This window comes from Mus pahari, chromosome 5, assembly GCF_900095145.1.
Source record: "Mus pahari chromosome 5, PAHARI_EIJ_v1.1, whole genome shotgun sequence".
NCBI classification, from domain to species: domain Eukaryota; kingdom Metazoa; phylum Chordata; class Mammalia; order Rodentia; family Muridae; genus Mus; species Mus pahari.
In genome coordinates, this window is record NC_034594.1 from 110,784,519 (window position 1) to 110,800,869 (window position 16,351).

General features: G+C 44.3%; 1 protein-coding gene across 2 annotated transcripts in view; it reads left to right on the plus strand.

Annotated features, from left to right (window-relative positions):
- Nucleotides 1-14,225, plus strand: part of Kif14 (kinesin family member 14) — a 61,157-nt gene extending 46,932 nt beyond the window's left edge. The window contains exons 23-29 of one of the 2 annotated variants that reach the window (XM_021197801.1): nucleotides 2,270-2,494; nucleotides 2,692-2,873; nucleotides 6,132-6,287; nucleotides 7,904-8,023; nucleotides 12,126-12,200; nucleotides 13,348-13,477; nucleotides 13,784-14,225. In XM_021197801.1, coding sequence (XP_021053460.1) covers nucleotides 2,270-2,494; nucleotides 2,692-2,873; nucleotides 6,132-6,287; nucleotides 7,904-8,023; nucleotides 12,126-12,200; nucleotides 13,348-13,477; nucleotides 13,784-14,154 — 1,259 coding nt within the window. In that variant the 3' untranslated portion in view covers nucleotides 14,155-14,225. The remainder of the gene's footprint in view (nucleotides 1-2,269; nucleotides 2,495-2,691; nucleotides 2,874-6,131; nucleotides 6,288-7,903; nucleotides 8,024-12,125; nucleotides 12,201-13,347; nucleotides 13,478-13,783) is intronic. The other variant, XM_021197802.2, reaches the window with a different exon arrangement.
- The last annotated feature ends 2,126 nt before the right edge of the window (nucleotides 14,226-16,351 follow it).

Sequence of the window (16,351 nt, forward strand, 5' to 3'; positions counted from 1 at the left end):
ATATATATATATATATATGTATATGTATATATATACACACACACATATATATGATATTTCCTTATGATTAAAAATAGCACACTATAGCAGAGTATGTATTATACACTGTGATGTGTGCGAAGAAGCAGTTAAGGAGTGTGCATGCTTGTGTGCATGCGTGTGTGTGTGTGTGTGTGTGTGTGTGTGTGCGCGCGCATGTGTGTGTGTGTGTGTGTGTGTGTGTGTGTGTGTGTGTGTGTGTGTGTGTGTGTGTTGGGGATACTGGTGGAAAGGAATGGAGTGTTGCGGATTGAACTTAGGGCTTCAAGCATGCTGGACACACAGTGCAGCACTGAGCACCTGCTCCAGTAATTACTCTAACTGAAAAAAATGTTTCAGAGCTTAGTGGTAGAGGGCTGTCCTGCTCTGCTCACGGCCCTGCAAAATGCTGTCAGCCTAAGAAGATAAAAAAGAAAAGAAAACTATTTAAAGCAAAACTTACAGGAAGTATCCCCTGAGTAATTTTATCTCCCTGAGTAAGACCCTCATCCTAACCCTGCCTCCAACTCCAAAAACAAAAGCAAATTCACTAACTCCCAACATAGGAACGCAGAACAAGAATAAAAAGGAATGACCCCCGTCATACAACCTGGAACTGCCCTCAAAACTGTTGGGTGAAAGAAGCCAGAGACAATGAACAGTTCAAAATTAGGCAAAACTAATCTGTTATAACAGAGTGTGGGCAGGTTAGAGTGGGGAGGTGGGCAGGTTAGAGTGGGGAGGTGGGCAGGTTAGAGTGGGGGGGTGGGCAGGTTAGAGTCGGGGGGTGGGCAGGTTAGAGTGGGGAGGTGGTTTACTCTGGTTGCATTTTGATTTTTTTCTTTTAGGACAGGACATTACCATGTGGCCTGTCTGCCTGCCAAGAACCAATACTACTACGTAGTACCATCAGGCCCTGTTGGCTGGGATGCTTTTAAGAAAGGGAAACCTGGGGACAGGAGAGATAGCTCAGCAGTTAAGAGCACTGGGTGTTCTTCCACAGATTCTGAGTTCAATTCCCAGCAACCACATGGTGTCTCATAACCCCTGTATTAGGATTTGATGCCTTCTTGTGGTATGTCTGAAGACAGCTACTACTGTGTACTTATATACATAAATAATTGGAAGGAAGGAAGGAAGGAAGGGAAGGAGGGAGGGAGGGAGGGAGAGAGAGAGAGAGAGAGAGAAGAAAAAGAAAAGAAAAGAGAAAAGAAAAGAAAAGAAAAGAAAGGAAGAAAGAAGCAAGCCTGTGGAGAAGGCATTATGGAAATGTTACATGTTTATCTAAGAGGGGGTTCCATAGGCATGTGTAAAGAACGAAGTGTACTATAAAGATGTGCATACATTTTAAGAAGTGTAATGTGTAGCTTATAAAAAGCTTGAAGTGGCTGGGCTGCAGAGTAGGCTCAGCTGTTAAGGACACTTGTTACTCTTAATTGAACTCAGGTTCAAGTCCCAGCACCCACGTGTTGGCTCACAACTACTCCAGTCCCAGGAGATCTAGTGCCCCCTTCCAGGCACACACAGGGTGCACAGACATTCGTGTAGGCAAAACACTTAGATACATAAAGTAATAAAATAAATAATCTGATTTTTGTCAAGCTTGAAAGTTCTGTGTAATAGTCTGTTTGGTAAAGATCCTAATGGGATATGAGCAAGAATAAAAGAATAAGAATTCTTCAAAGAAATTGAGGTTAGGTTTTGTTATTTTCTCAAAATTAGCTTGGAGGGAGATAATTATCCTTAGGACTTGTTAATGTAACCCACTGGCAACAAATACATTGGTGTGAGAACAAACATGCACATGATAGACATGAGCGTTTCTAAGCTAATTTCCTTAGGTGTTAGGAAAAGTTAATTGCTACCAAGTGTAGAAAAGTTAAGTGAAACTGGGCAGTCGTAGCAGAGACAGGCAGATCTGTGTGACTTCGAGGTCAGCCTTGTCTCGAGAGAACCCCATCTCGAGGGGTGGGCAAGGAGAGGTTACATAGGATATTTTAAGTCTCTAGTTACTTATCTTGAGGGTGAAGGGCCACTGACTAAGCCTGTGGGCTCATGCTGGTGAGAGGTTAAGTGGTCCCTATGTGGAGTTGTGTCTTCACCTTGGTGTGTAGAAATAAGAATGCGTTAAAACAAGAAGAGCCTGCGTGAATTACTGGCCACTGATTGTTCAGTAACCTTCATCCACGAATTTGTTGAAAGTATTGTGATCGGAAACTAGGCTTACACTGGCTGTTTTCTGTTGATACAGGATTAATAGAAAAACCAAGCGCCATTTACTCAAATTCATCAGAGTCCTTTCTTCCTGGGATTTGCAAAGAATTGATTGGCTCATCAATAGATTTCCTTGGACAGAGTTTCGATGAAGAAAAAACTATAGCAGATAGCCTGATAAATAATCTTCTTAAACTTTATAATGGGGTGATTGCTATCTCCAGAGCCCATGAAGAGCAGGATGAAGAAAGTCACGATAACCGTAAGCCATTCCTCTGTTTTTTCCATCTTCCACCATGATGGCCCCCTACCCTTCGCTCCTTACCTGGAATAATTAGTTACCTGACGCATCTGGCTGGCATCTCTCCTCCATATTTAGATGCTTCAATGGCAACTGTATGTGAGTTCTCATATTGGAGACCATTTCTTGCAGTAATTTTCCTCCTCCTTCTTCCCAAGTGTTCTCTGACCGGGCAGCACAGGCTCTTACCGTCCAGGTTGCTTGTGCCTTTGAGCAGCTTGTGGTTTTGTTCAAACACTGGCTGGGTGATTTTCTACCTTGTACTGGCTCAGCGAGGCTTGAAGATGAATTGAGACAAGATATTAAAAAACTCGGAGGCTATTTGCAATTGTTTTTGCAGGTAAGTCGATTTCTTATTTTTAAAGAATTCATTTGTTCTAAAAGTATTTATTGGCTTCCTACCACCTGTATCTTCTCTGAACTTAACATACGAAGATTTCTGGGTGCTTCCTGTTTTGAGGTCCTAAGACTGGGTGCAGTTAATTTACTGAGTGAAGGCTTGTGTGTCCTCTGTGTGTGGAAAAGTTTGCGGGTGCTGGTTCATTTGTCCTGATGACAACTCCCAGATGTGTGCTCTTGCCATTTTATGGATGAGGAAGTAGAGGCATGGGAAGTGACTGGCTCCCCGGTATTGAGTAACTACTGGGTAATAAAGGTGAATTTGAATGCACAGGGTCTTGGTCCAATATACTCTGCAAGCCCCCAGTTAGGTTCACTGAAAGAAAGGCAGAGTCTCTGGCTGTAGGCTGGCTCTCAGTCCCTGCTGAATTAGCAACAAAGCTCTTGATATAGATGTTTCCTGCTTGCTTTGTATCAAGCAACATTGGGTTTAACCCCAGGAAGAAGCAGGAGAAAGCTACTTTCTGTCTCCTGGATACAGAGGTAGGCATGGGGGTTCTGCTGCACAAAGAGAAGAGATCTCCCCTCTGCTGTGCTGGAAGTGTGGATGTGACCTCATTGCCCTCCATCATGATGGAGCACCAGCTGAATTGTGTGTGTGCAGCTGTGGAGAGGGGAGGCAAGGGAGTAAAGGGAGACCCAGTGAGGCATCATATGATACTTACATGTGCTTGGCCAGAGCTTCTCCTGACCACAGCTAGCTCTCTCTGTTATCAAGAAGTGGGTTTTTTATTCTAGACAGCTATGGATTGGGTTTAAAACCCAGGGTCCCAGCCTGGTGTGGTGGCGCACGCCTTTAATCCCAGCACTTGGGAGGCAGAGGCAGGTGGATTTCTGAGTTTGAGGCCAGCCTGGTCTATGCAGTGAGTTCCAGGATAGCCAAGGCTACACAGAGAAACCCTGTCTCAGAAAAAAACAAAAACAAAAATAAAAACCCAGGGTTCCATTACTGTGGAAAAAGTAGGGGAAAGTAGTTGGAAAATATCACATCCTTGCCATACCAGGGATCTCTGTGAGAATCTCTCAAGGGGAATGAGATGAGGCAGAAGGGGAGAAAATGCAGAGAGGGCTAAGCTTCACTTTTTAAAATCTAAACTTTCTAGAATATTTGGCCAGGTTTTATATAGTGATTCCCACCACGTTTTCTATAGTAATGTACGTATTGAAGTTTTTACATTTGAGGAGTTATGCACAACATGGTGCACTGTGGAGGCTCAGGGTAGCTTTCAGGAGACAGCTTCCCCTTTTCACCCATGTGGATTCCAGAGACCACACTGAGGTTATCAGGGATGAAGGCAAGCTCCTTTACCCACCGGGCCAGCCATCTTACCAGCTCCCACTTTACTTTGCACTTCTCCATAGCAGAACTTTTGTTGCGACAAGTCATTCCTGAGTGGCCGAGTTAGGGGAATCTTTACATCAACTGTTTTTTCCCCAGATCCTTCTGGGTCTCCCCAGCTTGGCTGGGTCCCTCTCTTGTTTGTTCTTTTTGTTAACCCCAAGTAAAATTACTAATTATGCCTTTTAATATGCTATACTATTGATGAATATGTAACAGTCTGTTCTCTGTAGGTGAAGGACTCAGAGTGTCTTCTCACAGAGCTTCATGATGTGTGTGTTAGATAGCTCGTTGGATATTTGTTGTTGAATGAATGTGAAATTCACATCAAATGAAGGGTCACTTTGGATATAGACAACAGGGAGAGAGAAGAATGTAACACAAAGGTGACTACAGGCAGATGTGGGCAAGTTCAGGTGAAGAAGATCTGACAACATAGGACCCTGAACATAGAAGGACAGGGTTGGTCAAAGGACAAAGCCAGAGTCAGATTGAGGGTGTGACTTAGGTTCAGCCCTAAGGAAGGGATACAGTCCAGGATGCTCTGAGGTAGAAATGAAAGAGAAGCAGTTTAAGAGGTTTTGTGTGTGTGTGTGTGTGTGTGTGTGTGTGTGTGTGTGTGTGTGTGTGTGTGTAAGTGTGTGTGTGTGTAAAAGAGAGACAGACAGACAGAGAGACAGAGGTAAGAACCAAAACCCACTGTTGGTATTTGAAATCCTCCTAATTTGTGTCCTTAGGCAAGCTGCTTAGCTATTGAGTCTTTTCCCTAAAAAATAAGAACAGTAATGGCCACCTGACAGGGTTGCTGTGATCATCAGATGAAATCATGGTGTGAGAGAGTACCTGGTTGAGTTGCTGCTGTGAAATATCTTGCCTTCTCTTCATTTCCTGGGAAGAACACTTTGAACTTGACTTACAAGCTTCCACACAGCTTGTGGGACACGTTCTATGTAACAAATGAAGGGTGGAGAAGCCAAGTGACTGGGAAGGCCCTGATGGCCAGAACACTTTAGTAGTGAAGCATCCTTGGGATCCTTACCTTGTGCTGGTGTAACAGCATCTTCTGAGTAGCAGGCCAAGTCAGGCATTCTAAGGGCTGCGGGGGGACGGGGGGGGGGGGGCAATGAAGAAGCAGCAGTAAAGGGGAGGTCCCTGTGCCTTTACAACTTGCGCACTGAGTGTATAGGGAAGGCTGTTGTTTAAAGCAACTGGGGTGCTTTTCCTTTCTCCTCTTTTGCACCCCCTCCCCAAGAAAGGGTATAGTTTCAGTAACTGTCTGCTGGGTGTTACCAGAACAGTTAAAGCCGAAAGGTCAAAGGTATACCGTTTAGTTCATCTTACTGATGTCTGCTTCTAACCCTATCTCAGGGCTAACTTCACACTTGATTTATGTCTCCTCTGTGTCAAGTCTGAGGAGGAGGAGGCTGAATCCTGTTCATGTTACACTGTCAGCTTCAGGACTGCCTGCTCTCTATTTCTCACAGGCACTTCAGTGGTCACTATTATGAATTTTACTTTTAGGTGTGTGGGTATTTTGTCTGCATGTGTGCCTGTGCACCACATAGGCACCTGGTGCTCTCAGAGATCAGAAGAGGGTGTTGGATCCTCTGGAACTGGAGTTAGAGATGGCTGTGAGCTACCCTGTGGCCACTAAGAATCAAACCTCTGTCCTCTGGGAGAACACCCAGTGCCCAGATCTCCTAAGTGGCCTCGGCAGGCCCTCTTGTTACTGTTATTTTTAGTGCTGGCACTGGGGGCTTAGGTCCAGCCCCTCCTGCCTGCTAACTTCACCCACTGTCCCCTTTCTCTTTGCTTTAAAATCTCATAGATGTGCTACATGGACCCATTTTTATTTCATAGGGATGCTGTTCGGATATTTCATCGATGGTAAAAGAGGCTCAAAACAAAGTCATCGAGATTATACATCAGGCTGTTCAATGTGTGGGTCGACTAGCCACTCTGAAAGGGAGCAAGCTCTGTGTTCTGGAAAACAGCGACAAAGTCTCCAGTGCCCAGGTAATGCACAGAGCTAGTGCTGGAAGGCCTGTGAAGGGACTTACTTCAGATAATAGCGTTGCTGCACAGTCACAAAATAAGGGCACTTCCTTTGTCAAAATAACCTGTACTTGTAATAGTTTGGCAATCTTAAATTCTTTTGGTCAGAATCAGATAAGGCTGGGATGTACCTCTGTTGGTAGCTTGCATAGCAGGCATGAATTTGATCTCCATTGCTGTAAGTACACATTTGTAATCCAGCCTTCGGAGGCAGAGACAAGAGGATCAAAAAGACCAGATCAGTTTTGGTTGTAAAGCAAACTTGAGACCAACCTAGGCTACATGAAAACCTTTCTCAAACACAAACAAAATGGTTAAAATATGATTGGATGATTACAGATCTTTACAATCCTTTTGGAGCCAGGTATGGTGGGATACACTTCGAGTACATTCAGGAGACAGAGGCAAGTGGATCTTTGTAAGTTCAAGGCCAGCCTGAATTTCATAATGAGTTCCAGGACAGAGAAACCTTGTCTCAGAAAACAAACAAAAAGAATCCTATTGGGGCTCAGGGTGGGGTGCTCACCTGTAACCTCAGTACCTAGGGGATGGGGATCACAAGATCAAGGACAACTTGTGCAACACAGCGAGACCAATCTCAAAACCTAAAGGAAAAATGTCCTTTTTTTGTTTTGTTTTGTTTTGTTTTTTTCAAGACAGGGTTTCTCTGTATAGACCTGGCTGTCCAGGAACTCACTTTGTAGACCAGACTGGCCTCGAACTCAGAAATCCGCCTGCCTCTGCCTCCCGAGTGCTGGGATTAAAGGCATGCACCACCACGCCCAGCGAAAAATGTCCTTTTTATCTTTTGATGGCTGCTATAAACTGTGGAACATGGTCTCACCTCGTCTATATATGAAATATTAGTAATTATAAAATATTTATATTTGCCCACTTTGTTTATGTTATGAACAATACTATATTAAAATGTAGTATTTCCAAGCAAATAAAGGCCTGCCTAAAATGACCATTCTTTTCTTTTTTTTAAAGATTTATTTATTTATTATATGTAAGTACACTGTAGCTGTCTTCAGACAATCCAGAAGAGGGAGTCAGATCTCCTTACAGATGGTTGTGAGCCACCATGTGGTTGCTGGGATTTGAACTCAGGAACTTCAGAAGAGCAGTCGGGTGCTTTTACCCACTGAGCCATCTCACCAGCCCATGACCATTCTTTTCAACGTGACACATGCAGAGTACTACATTATAATTTTGTTAATTTTATTTCCTAATAGATTTTCTTATACTAACTTTAACTGAATTCAATAAACTGAGGGTGAGTTACAGTTTCATTATTTTATAATTTTGAAGAGTATGTAAAACCAGGCAAATGAGGTGGCTCAGTGATGAAGGTGCTGGCCGTCAGCCTGATGTCCTCAGTGCTGTTTCTTAGAGACACAGGGTGGAAGGAGAGATCCAAGTCTACAGGTTGTGCTGTGACACCTGTATGTGCACTCTCTCTGTCTCTGTCTCTCTGTCTCCACCTCTCCCCCCACACACACACTCACACACATTTAATAAAATTTTACCATGTGAAACCGAGCTCACAGCTAACTGCGAGACATTTTTCCTAACAGGAGTTGATGGCTGCTCTCCAGGATGGTGTAATCTCGGGGATGAAGAGTCTCTTAGACTCTGGGCTGGCGACCGCACAGGACCTCAGGCAGGTCCTCTCCAGGCAGAGTGCACGAGAGGAGGTAAGGGTGGGGAAGGGTCTGGTACCCCCGTTACACACTTGAGCTTAAAGATGGATCTTGTCTGAAATACTTTAAAATGTACAAGTAATAGTGCAATGCAGTGAGTTTATATATCGTGTATTTTAGTTTGTGATGAATTCTTTTTTATTTAAGAGGCGGATAGTGTTGTGTCCCTGAAGCTCCTAAGCCATACGGAGTGTGGCAGTGACACCTACTGTTCACTCCCTGGATGTCTTTTCCTGTCTTTCTGTTAGGTCTTTATTTTCTACCTATAAACCATAAGCGAGCACCTACTGATCCAGTCATCTTGAACTAAATGTTTTTCCAGGGACACTCACACCAGTGATTTCACATTAAGATACAGACCTAGTGAGCTGGGCGTGGTGGCGCACGCCTTTAATCCCAGCACTCGGGAGGCAGAGGCAGGCAGATTTCTGAGTTCGAGGCCAGCCTGGTCTACAGAGTGAGTTCCAGGACAGCCAGGGCTACACAGAGAAACCCTGTCTCAAAAAACCAAAAAAAAAAAAAAAAAAAAAAAAAAGATACAGACCTAGTGAAGACGTCAGCACCTTCTAAGGTTGCTCTGCCTCTCTGCAGATGACTAGCTGTGACTCACAAGGTCTTCCACCCTAATCCCTTCCAACCCACCGACACTAGATGGAAGAGACAGGTTAGAGGAGAAGGGGGTGTAGACATCTTTAGACTACTTCAAGCTGATTAGAGGTGTTGGGTTCCTTGGGACCAGTCCAATCTCTGTCACCGGGATATCTCCAACCAGGAATTAACAGCCACCACAGGCCCCTTAGAGCTTCATACCCTCTCAAGAGTCCCCAGGCTTCCAAATGTAAACTATCTGCAGTTGGCAAAATTCACGCCCCTCCTAGAGCAGGAGACAATCATAGTTACAGCTGTGGACAACCTGAAGCAGCCCCACAGCCCATGCCTGGATTAAAACAAAAACATAGTCACACACTATGCCTGGGATTAAAACAAAAACATAGTCACACACTATGAGTGGGGTTTTGTTTTGTCTTTAGATGTATTTAATATGTATACAGTGTTCTGCCTGCCTGTGCCCGAAGGCCAGAAGAGGGCACTAGATCTTACCATAGGTGGTTGTGAGCTACCGTGCAGTTGCTGGGAATTGAACTCAGGACCTCAGGAAGAGCAGTCAGTGCTCTTAACCTCCAGCCTCCATATGCCTGGGTTTTTTAAGAAACCAAAATCCTCACTACAGCTAGGAATGAGGGCTGGAGAGACTGCAGCAAGCGTTCTTCAGAGGACCCAGGCTCAGTTCCCAATACCACACGGTGGCTCACAGCAGTCTGGCTGTAACTCCAGTATCAGGGCATCTCATACTCTGCTCTGCCTTCTGACGGTAGCAGCCACATATGTGCTACACATATATATGTACAGGCAAAATCCCCATACATACAACATTTTACTTTTTAAAAAAAGAAAAAGAAAAAGAAATACTAGGAACAGTGACTGGCAGCTGCTGAACTGCTGGTCTTGCCTGAACGTGCTGCACTGTCTGAATGTGTCGCCTCCTTGCTTGCTTCCATTTTAAAAGATGAACAAAACCAAAGGAGTCCTTACTGTCACTAAATCAAGATCTATGGCTCCTGTACTACTGCAGTAGGCGCGAGCGAGGTTGATCAGGTTCTGTGGCAGGACAACCGTGGAGAGGGACGCGCTGGACTGTTAGGTCATAGTCATAGCACTGCTGACACCAAGCTTGGCTATGTCAGGAGCCCCATTCATCACTAATATCTTTTATCTACTGCGCTAGTTCTGTCCTTAAAACTTCCACTGGCAGTAAGTTCAGAGTGTGGAATCAGACAGTGATGAATGGAGGCGCAGCAGCAGAGAGAAGTGTTCATGTTACTGTTAAAGCAGGTGTGCATGTTAGCTTTGTTTCATACATACACATATACACACACCGCACACATGCCACATACATACACACCACACATATGCCACATACACACTCACCACATACACACACCGCACACGCATGCTCGCATGTGCGCATGCCATATACACATATACCCCACACACATACCCCATACATACACACACACCTTATACATACACACATATACACACATACCATATACACACAACCCTCACACCCACCTTATATACACACATAAACACACACCACATACACCATACACACCACATACACCACACACATGCACTCCACATAAATAAAAGGAAATAAAAGAGGATTCTTCATATAGACTCCGTTCTCCTTCCTTTTGTCATTCTATGGTCTGACACTGTAGTTTGTTACATGGTGGGATTTTATTCATTGTATTCTTTTTCCCTTTTTTCTGTCTGTCTTTTTCTCTCTGTATGTGTGACTGGGGGTGGGGGTGGGGGGGAGGTGATCAGAGGTCAACCTTGGATGTTGTTCCTCTAGAACTTCCCACCTCAGGTTTTGAGACAGTACCTCTCCCTGATAGCTAGTCTAGACTGGCTTGCTCTAGAAATTCTCTATCTTCCTTTCTCCATGCTGAGCATGGTGGGAATTGAACTTGGGTCCTCATGGTTAAGTGGCAAGTGCTTTACCAACTGAGCCATCTTAGCTGGATTCTTTCTGATTGTATTCTTCCAACTTAAAAGTCATAAGAACTGGGCTGGAGAGATGGTTCAGCAGTTAAGAGCACTGACTGCTCTTCTGAAGATCCTGAGTTCAAATCCCAACAACCACATGGTGGTTCACAACCATCCACAATGAGATCTGGTGCCCTCTTCTGGTGTATCTGAAAACAGCTACAGTGTACTTACATATAATAAATAAATCTTAAATAAAAAAAAGTCATATGAACCTATGGTAGGAGCTGGAGCGATGGCTCAGCAGATGAAGGTATTTACTGCTGTTCCAGAGACTGGGGGTGGAATCTCACTCAACACCCATGTCAGACAACTCACAACCACCTGTAACCCCAGCTCCAGAGGATCATACATACATACATAGACAGCACACACCATATACCACACACACACATACCATGTACCATATATCATACACATACATACGCACACACACCATACACAAACATACCATGTACCACACACATTCACACAAACCATACATCATACACACACACCATACACCACACATATAAAGAATAAGTACAGTCAGGATTGCATTATAGACTCATAGAGGGCACTGAAATTATAATTTCAAAGCTGGGTTCATGAAATGAAGAAGTGTATTTTTTCTTTCTGAGAGTCAATCTTACCACAGATCTGGTTTGCCTGGAACTTGAAGCTTGCAGGAGAGTAGTTCTTGTGCCTCTCACTTCTGAGTGCTGGGATTAGAGGTGAGCCACTGTGGCCTACTTCTCTTCTTACTGTAACTGCAAGTCTGAGCTGACCTAGACAAGAGCTTAGTGAATAAAGCCAATTAAACACACAGCAGCACCCCTTGCAGAAGCTTGCCTCCACCTGAGGGGGCAGCAGTGAGCAGTGACCCAGCAAAGGCTTCACTGTTGATTTAGTTTAAGACTTGCACCACTGTGAGAGCTAGGAGTCCCCATCTGGATCTGATTGTCAGTGGTAAGATGGGAAATTCCATGTGCAGCATAGATCACAACTGAGAATCACATAACATTTGTAACTTTCTCAAAGCACCTCCTATTTTTTGATAATTCAAACCCTCACTTTCTTCTGAGAGAAGTTTCATGCTTATAAATATTTAAATAAAAGGCAAATATTGAGATAGACATCAGAGTATATCCTCTCATATTTATATTTTATTATTAATGTATGTGTGCATGTGGAGACCTGTGTGTCATGTCACATATGTGGATGTCAGAAGACAGCTTTGTGGAATCAGTTTACCGGGATCAACGTTAGATCCGCAGGCTTGCACTGCTGAGTCCGGTTCAGCTGTACTATATGGAAATCAATGAGTCATTTGTTCTGAAGGAATTCCATTTATATGGTTTGAAGAGCCCTCGAACCGTTTTATGGAACTTCTATCTCTTCTGGATTCTAGACTAGAGCTCCCTGTCTGGTCTCACAGGGGCCTAAGAACTGTGTTTCCTGGTGATTGCTTGTATACTGAAATATTTTAACGTCTCTCTAGGTCGCTAAGCAGATGAAAGCCAGTACTGTGGAGTGGGTCAGGTCTCTGGAAAATGCCGTCGCTGAATGGAGGATGGTAGGAGGAGCTTTGGATTGTTTTTGTTTATCCCTGCATTTGGTTCCTTTGTAGATCTTTTTCTTTCCCTTGGCAGCCCCAGCTGGAGATAGCTCTGCTGTGCACGCCAAGCCTGCTTGTGCCCTAGTCCTCCTCTGTCCCACTTAATACACTCGTGTAGTAATCGGTGTGTGGTGGCCCAGGGCCTGCTGATGCACCCTCTGTTTCTTTCTTTCTTTCTTTCTTTTTTCTTTTTTTTCTTTTTTTTTTTTTTTTTTTTTTTTTGAGACAGGGTTTCTCTGTGTAGCCATGGTTGACCTGGGACTCACTCTGTAGACCAGGCTGACCTTGAACTCAGAAATCTGCCTGCCTCTGCCTCTGCCTCCCAAGTGCTGGGATTAAAGGCATGTGCCACCACTGCCCGGAACACCCCCTGTTTCTAAGTTACTGACCTAGGAGCTGCCAGCTTGTGCCTGACTGCAGTCATTATAGGCTAAAGAACACATTTAACACTAATGTGCTCAAACAGTGTCAAATAGAGAATTAATATTTTCTCATATCACAGGTCGCACTTTATGGAAAAAGAGAGATGAAGTATAAAATCAGTGTACCGAAAAGGAGAGTAATGCCCACAGTTGAAGTCTTTAAGTAAAGTAAATATTTAAAGAAATACTGTGAGGTTAAATTCTTTGAAATGAAATGTTAGCCTTTTATGGCATTGGGTATTATGGTCCGTTTCCATGTGCTAGGATGTTGGGGTTGTGGTTTAAATTAAGATTAAATCTGTACTGCATTTTAAAAGTAACCATTGTTAATTTTGTATTTTGATCTTGCTTATAGAAATGAAGTTATGTACTGGTGAGAAAATTCAATGTTTCAATGTAATTTGTTACTGATGTAGCTTCGTTATACATGCCATTTTTGTCTGTGTTTTATATATATACATATATATGTATATTTGTTTGGTTGGTTGGTTGGTTAGTTGGTTGGTTTTTCGACACAGGGTTTCTCTGTGTAGCCCTGACTGTCCTGGAACTTACTCTGTAGACCAGGCTGACCCCGAACTCAGAAATCTGCCTGCCTCTGCCTCCCAAGTGCTGGACTTAAAGGCGTGCACCACCACTGCCCAGCTGTATGTACTTTCTAAGAATTAACTTTTTTTATACAGAAAAGCTTCAGAACTCAAGTACAAGAAGGTTCTAGACAAGTTTCCAAGATGTTAACCCTTGCGTCAGAATTCTTGAAGCTGAAGTCTTGCTTGCAAAAGACCGTTGAGATGATTGTGTCTGTACTGAGAGGTAGGCAGCCCACTGGGATCCGCGGCTGGACCTGTGTGATCCAAGGGCTCCCCTTCTCTCCTGGCCTGAGCTGTGCCCACAGCCCACCCTACACTACGCCTGTGTGCTTAGTTCCCAGTGTAGGAGCTTGGGCTGCTGCTGCCAAGCACGTCAGCCCCTCAGCCCAGAGTCAGGGAAGCCATCCGAGAGGATAGCCTTCAGTGGGTTGTGGTGTAGGGTCCCTTTTAGAAGACCGCTGGAGTCGTGTGATAACACGTGCCGACACCTGGAACTGGAAACCCACTTTCTCCTTTCCCTCTTTCGTAGGGTGCCCCAGTGACTTGCACTGTCTCAGAAGCTGTACTGAAACTATCTGCAGCCTGGCTCACAAGCTTCACAGTGACTTCAGCGCACTCTCTGCCTCTGCTGGCAGCTGTGGAGATGAACTGCCTCGCGCTGACTGTGAAGAACTAGAGTCTCTGGCTAAGTCTCTCCTCCTGTGTTTTGAATGTGGAGAAAGCCGTGGTTTGTCAAAACCCTGGGAGTCTTGTTCTTCGAATAGCGAGGAAGAGCAGTGCAAGCCAGGCAGGGCTGACTGCGGGAGAAGCGGGCCCAGGCGCTCCTGTGAACCACACGGAGACGCAACCCCAGCCGTGTCCTCTGGGGCCTGCACCCCCAATAGGATTCAGTGGGTATGAAACCATTGTGCAGGCACTTGGTGACCATCCATGGCCAAAAAGGACACTTGGTGACACTTTTCCTGGTGCAGGAGAACACAAAAAGAGAGGAGTGTAAATATTCCAAGTCCGTGCCTGTGCGTGGCCTCTCGCTGGGTGTAGAAAGAGCTAACAGTGCGGAGTCCTGGCTTCAGAATGCCCCTGTGTGTGCTCAGAATCCTATAAGCAGATGAGTTTTAAACAAAGAATATTGTTTAAAATGTTGAAATATTGGCATCAGAATGAAATTAAGGTATCAGGACCAAGTGAGTGACTGTGGCCCTAGTTTCTCATCTTAATTTTTTTTCATTTTTTTATTGGTTATTTTATTTATTTGCATTTCAAATGGTATCCCCTTCCCAATTTCCCCTCCACAAGCCTCTAGCCCCTCCCCTCCCCTCCCCCTGCTTCTATGAGGGTGCTCCCCCACCCACCCACCCACTCCCACCTCACCACCCTGGCGCTGTCTCTAGCTGGTTCATTGGTTTGTTCGTAGATAGTTATTTTCTCACGAATGGAAATCTAAACAGTTTGTTACTTTGGGCCTGTGCTTTCTCTCCCCCAGATATAGCATATGGATTAAGTTTATGTGAAATTATCGGCACAGGTTTAACCAAGGCAGCTGACTAAAACTTTGTCCAAGGGTCAACTGTTTGCCATCTTCAATAATATATATGCGTGATTTGTTTCTTTTCAAATTGTACATAAAAAGATAATATAATTGCATATTAATCATATGACCAGATAGCATCGTAGCTTACTGTGTTTTCTGTGTTCCACAGGGGTTGCTTCATTTATAAAATTTAAAAGTAGTACTGGAGTGTAACCAGAATCACTTGGGAAGTCCGAGGCTGGCCCCCTTTTGACAGTGCTTGTTTTGCTAAAGGGTACTTAGTTTACATGTTGTTTGATGGAGATTAAAGATCCTTTTGGTATTTCATGGCCTTAAAAACCCTTCATCTACAATCAAGTACTAAAGATAGTATCCTACTTTAGGGTTTAACTTAAGGAAATAGTTTATTATTTTTTTACCTCAAGGATATGTGTAATTTGAAAGATATTTAGTAACTTAGCCTGGGTAACCTGAGCAGGTTCTGGAGGGGAATTCTTTTGAGTGGCCTGCTTTTGGCTTGTAGCTGCTGCCTGTACATTCAGTGGAGCTTGGTGAAGTTGGCTTGAATATACCTGTTGTTTTCTCTATGGGAAGAGAGGAGAGCAGCGCTCCCTCGGGTGGTCGGCCAAGCCGTGGTGGTCCCATCCCCTGTGCCTCCAGGGGCTTTGAAGAGGTGCAGTCACCAGGCCATTCTGAGTGCCCTGTCCTGCCGGACGTGTGGCAGCGGAGAGCATTTGTTTCCTTTTCCCTCTTTGGCCACTGGGTTTCCTTCTGCGGATCACTCTGTATCAGTCATTGCTCTGGAAGTAACACTTCTGTTACTGAGTTCATAAGCTGTGAAGTACGTGGAAGGGTCTTTCCTGAACGCTGTACTTCCTTGAACTTACTCAAGTACCACAATGGCAGTTTTCACCTCGCTGTGCAATAATTAAGCTTTAGTTTCTCCATCTCTTCTCCCTTGGTTTTTGGTTTTGTTTGGTTTTTTTCCTTGCTTTTAGACTTGGTCCAGCTGAGCAGTGTGGTGTGGCCTTGCCCTGTCACCTTGCTGCCTTTGCCTCCTGAATGCTGGGGTTACAGCCCCCCAAACCCAAGCCCCAACCCAGCTAGTGTCTATCTTTCAAACTCATGTCTGTCCTCAAAAATATTGTGGGTATGCTTGTAAACTTATTTATATTTATGCTAAATAATCTGTTGTATTGTATTCTAGTGGATGTGCAAAAGGTGTTGCTGTTAGAATCATGTGCACTGAAAAGTGTTGTAAAGAAAGTGCCTTTAATAAATTTCATGAGCTTCAGAATTGCCTCCTAATCCAAGATCTTTTTTATTGAATTATTTTCATTCACTTCACTCGTGATTTAGAAATGTCACCGTGGTCTGCCTGTCTACTACATATCAATTAAATAGGAAACACTAAGCCGGGCGTGGTGGCGCACGCCTTTAATCCCAGCACTCGGGAGGCAGAGGCAGGTGGATTTCTGAGTTCGAGGCCAGCCTGGTCTACAGAGTGAGTTCCAGGACAGCCAGGGCTATACAGAGAAACCCTGTCTCAAAAAAAAAAAAAAAAAT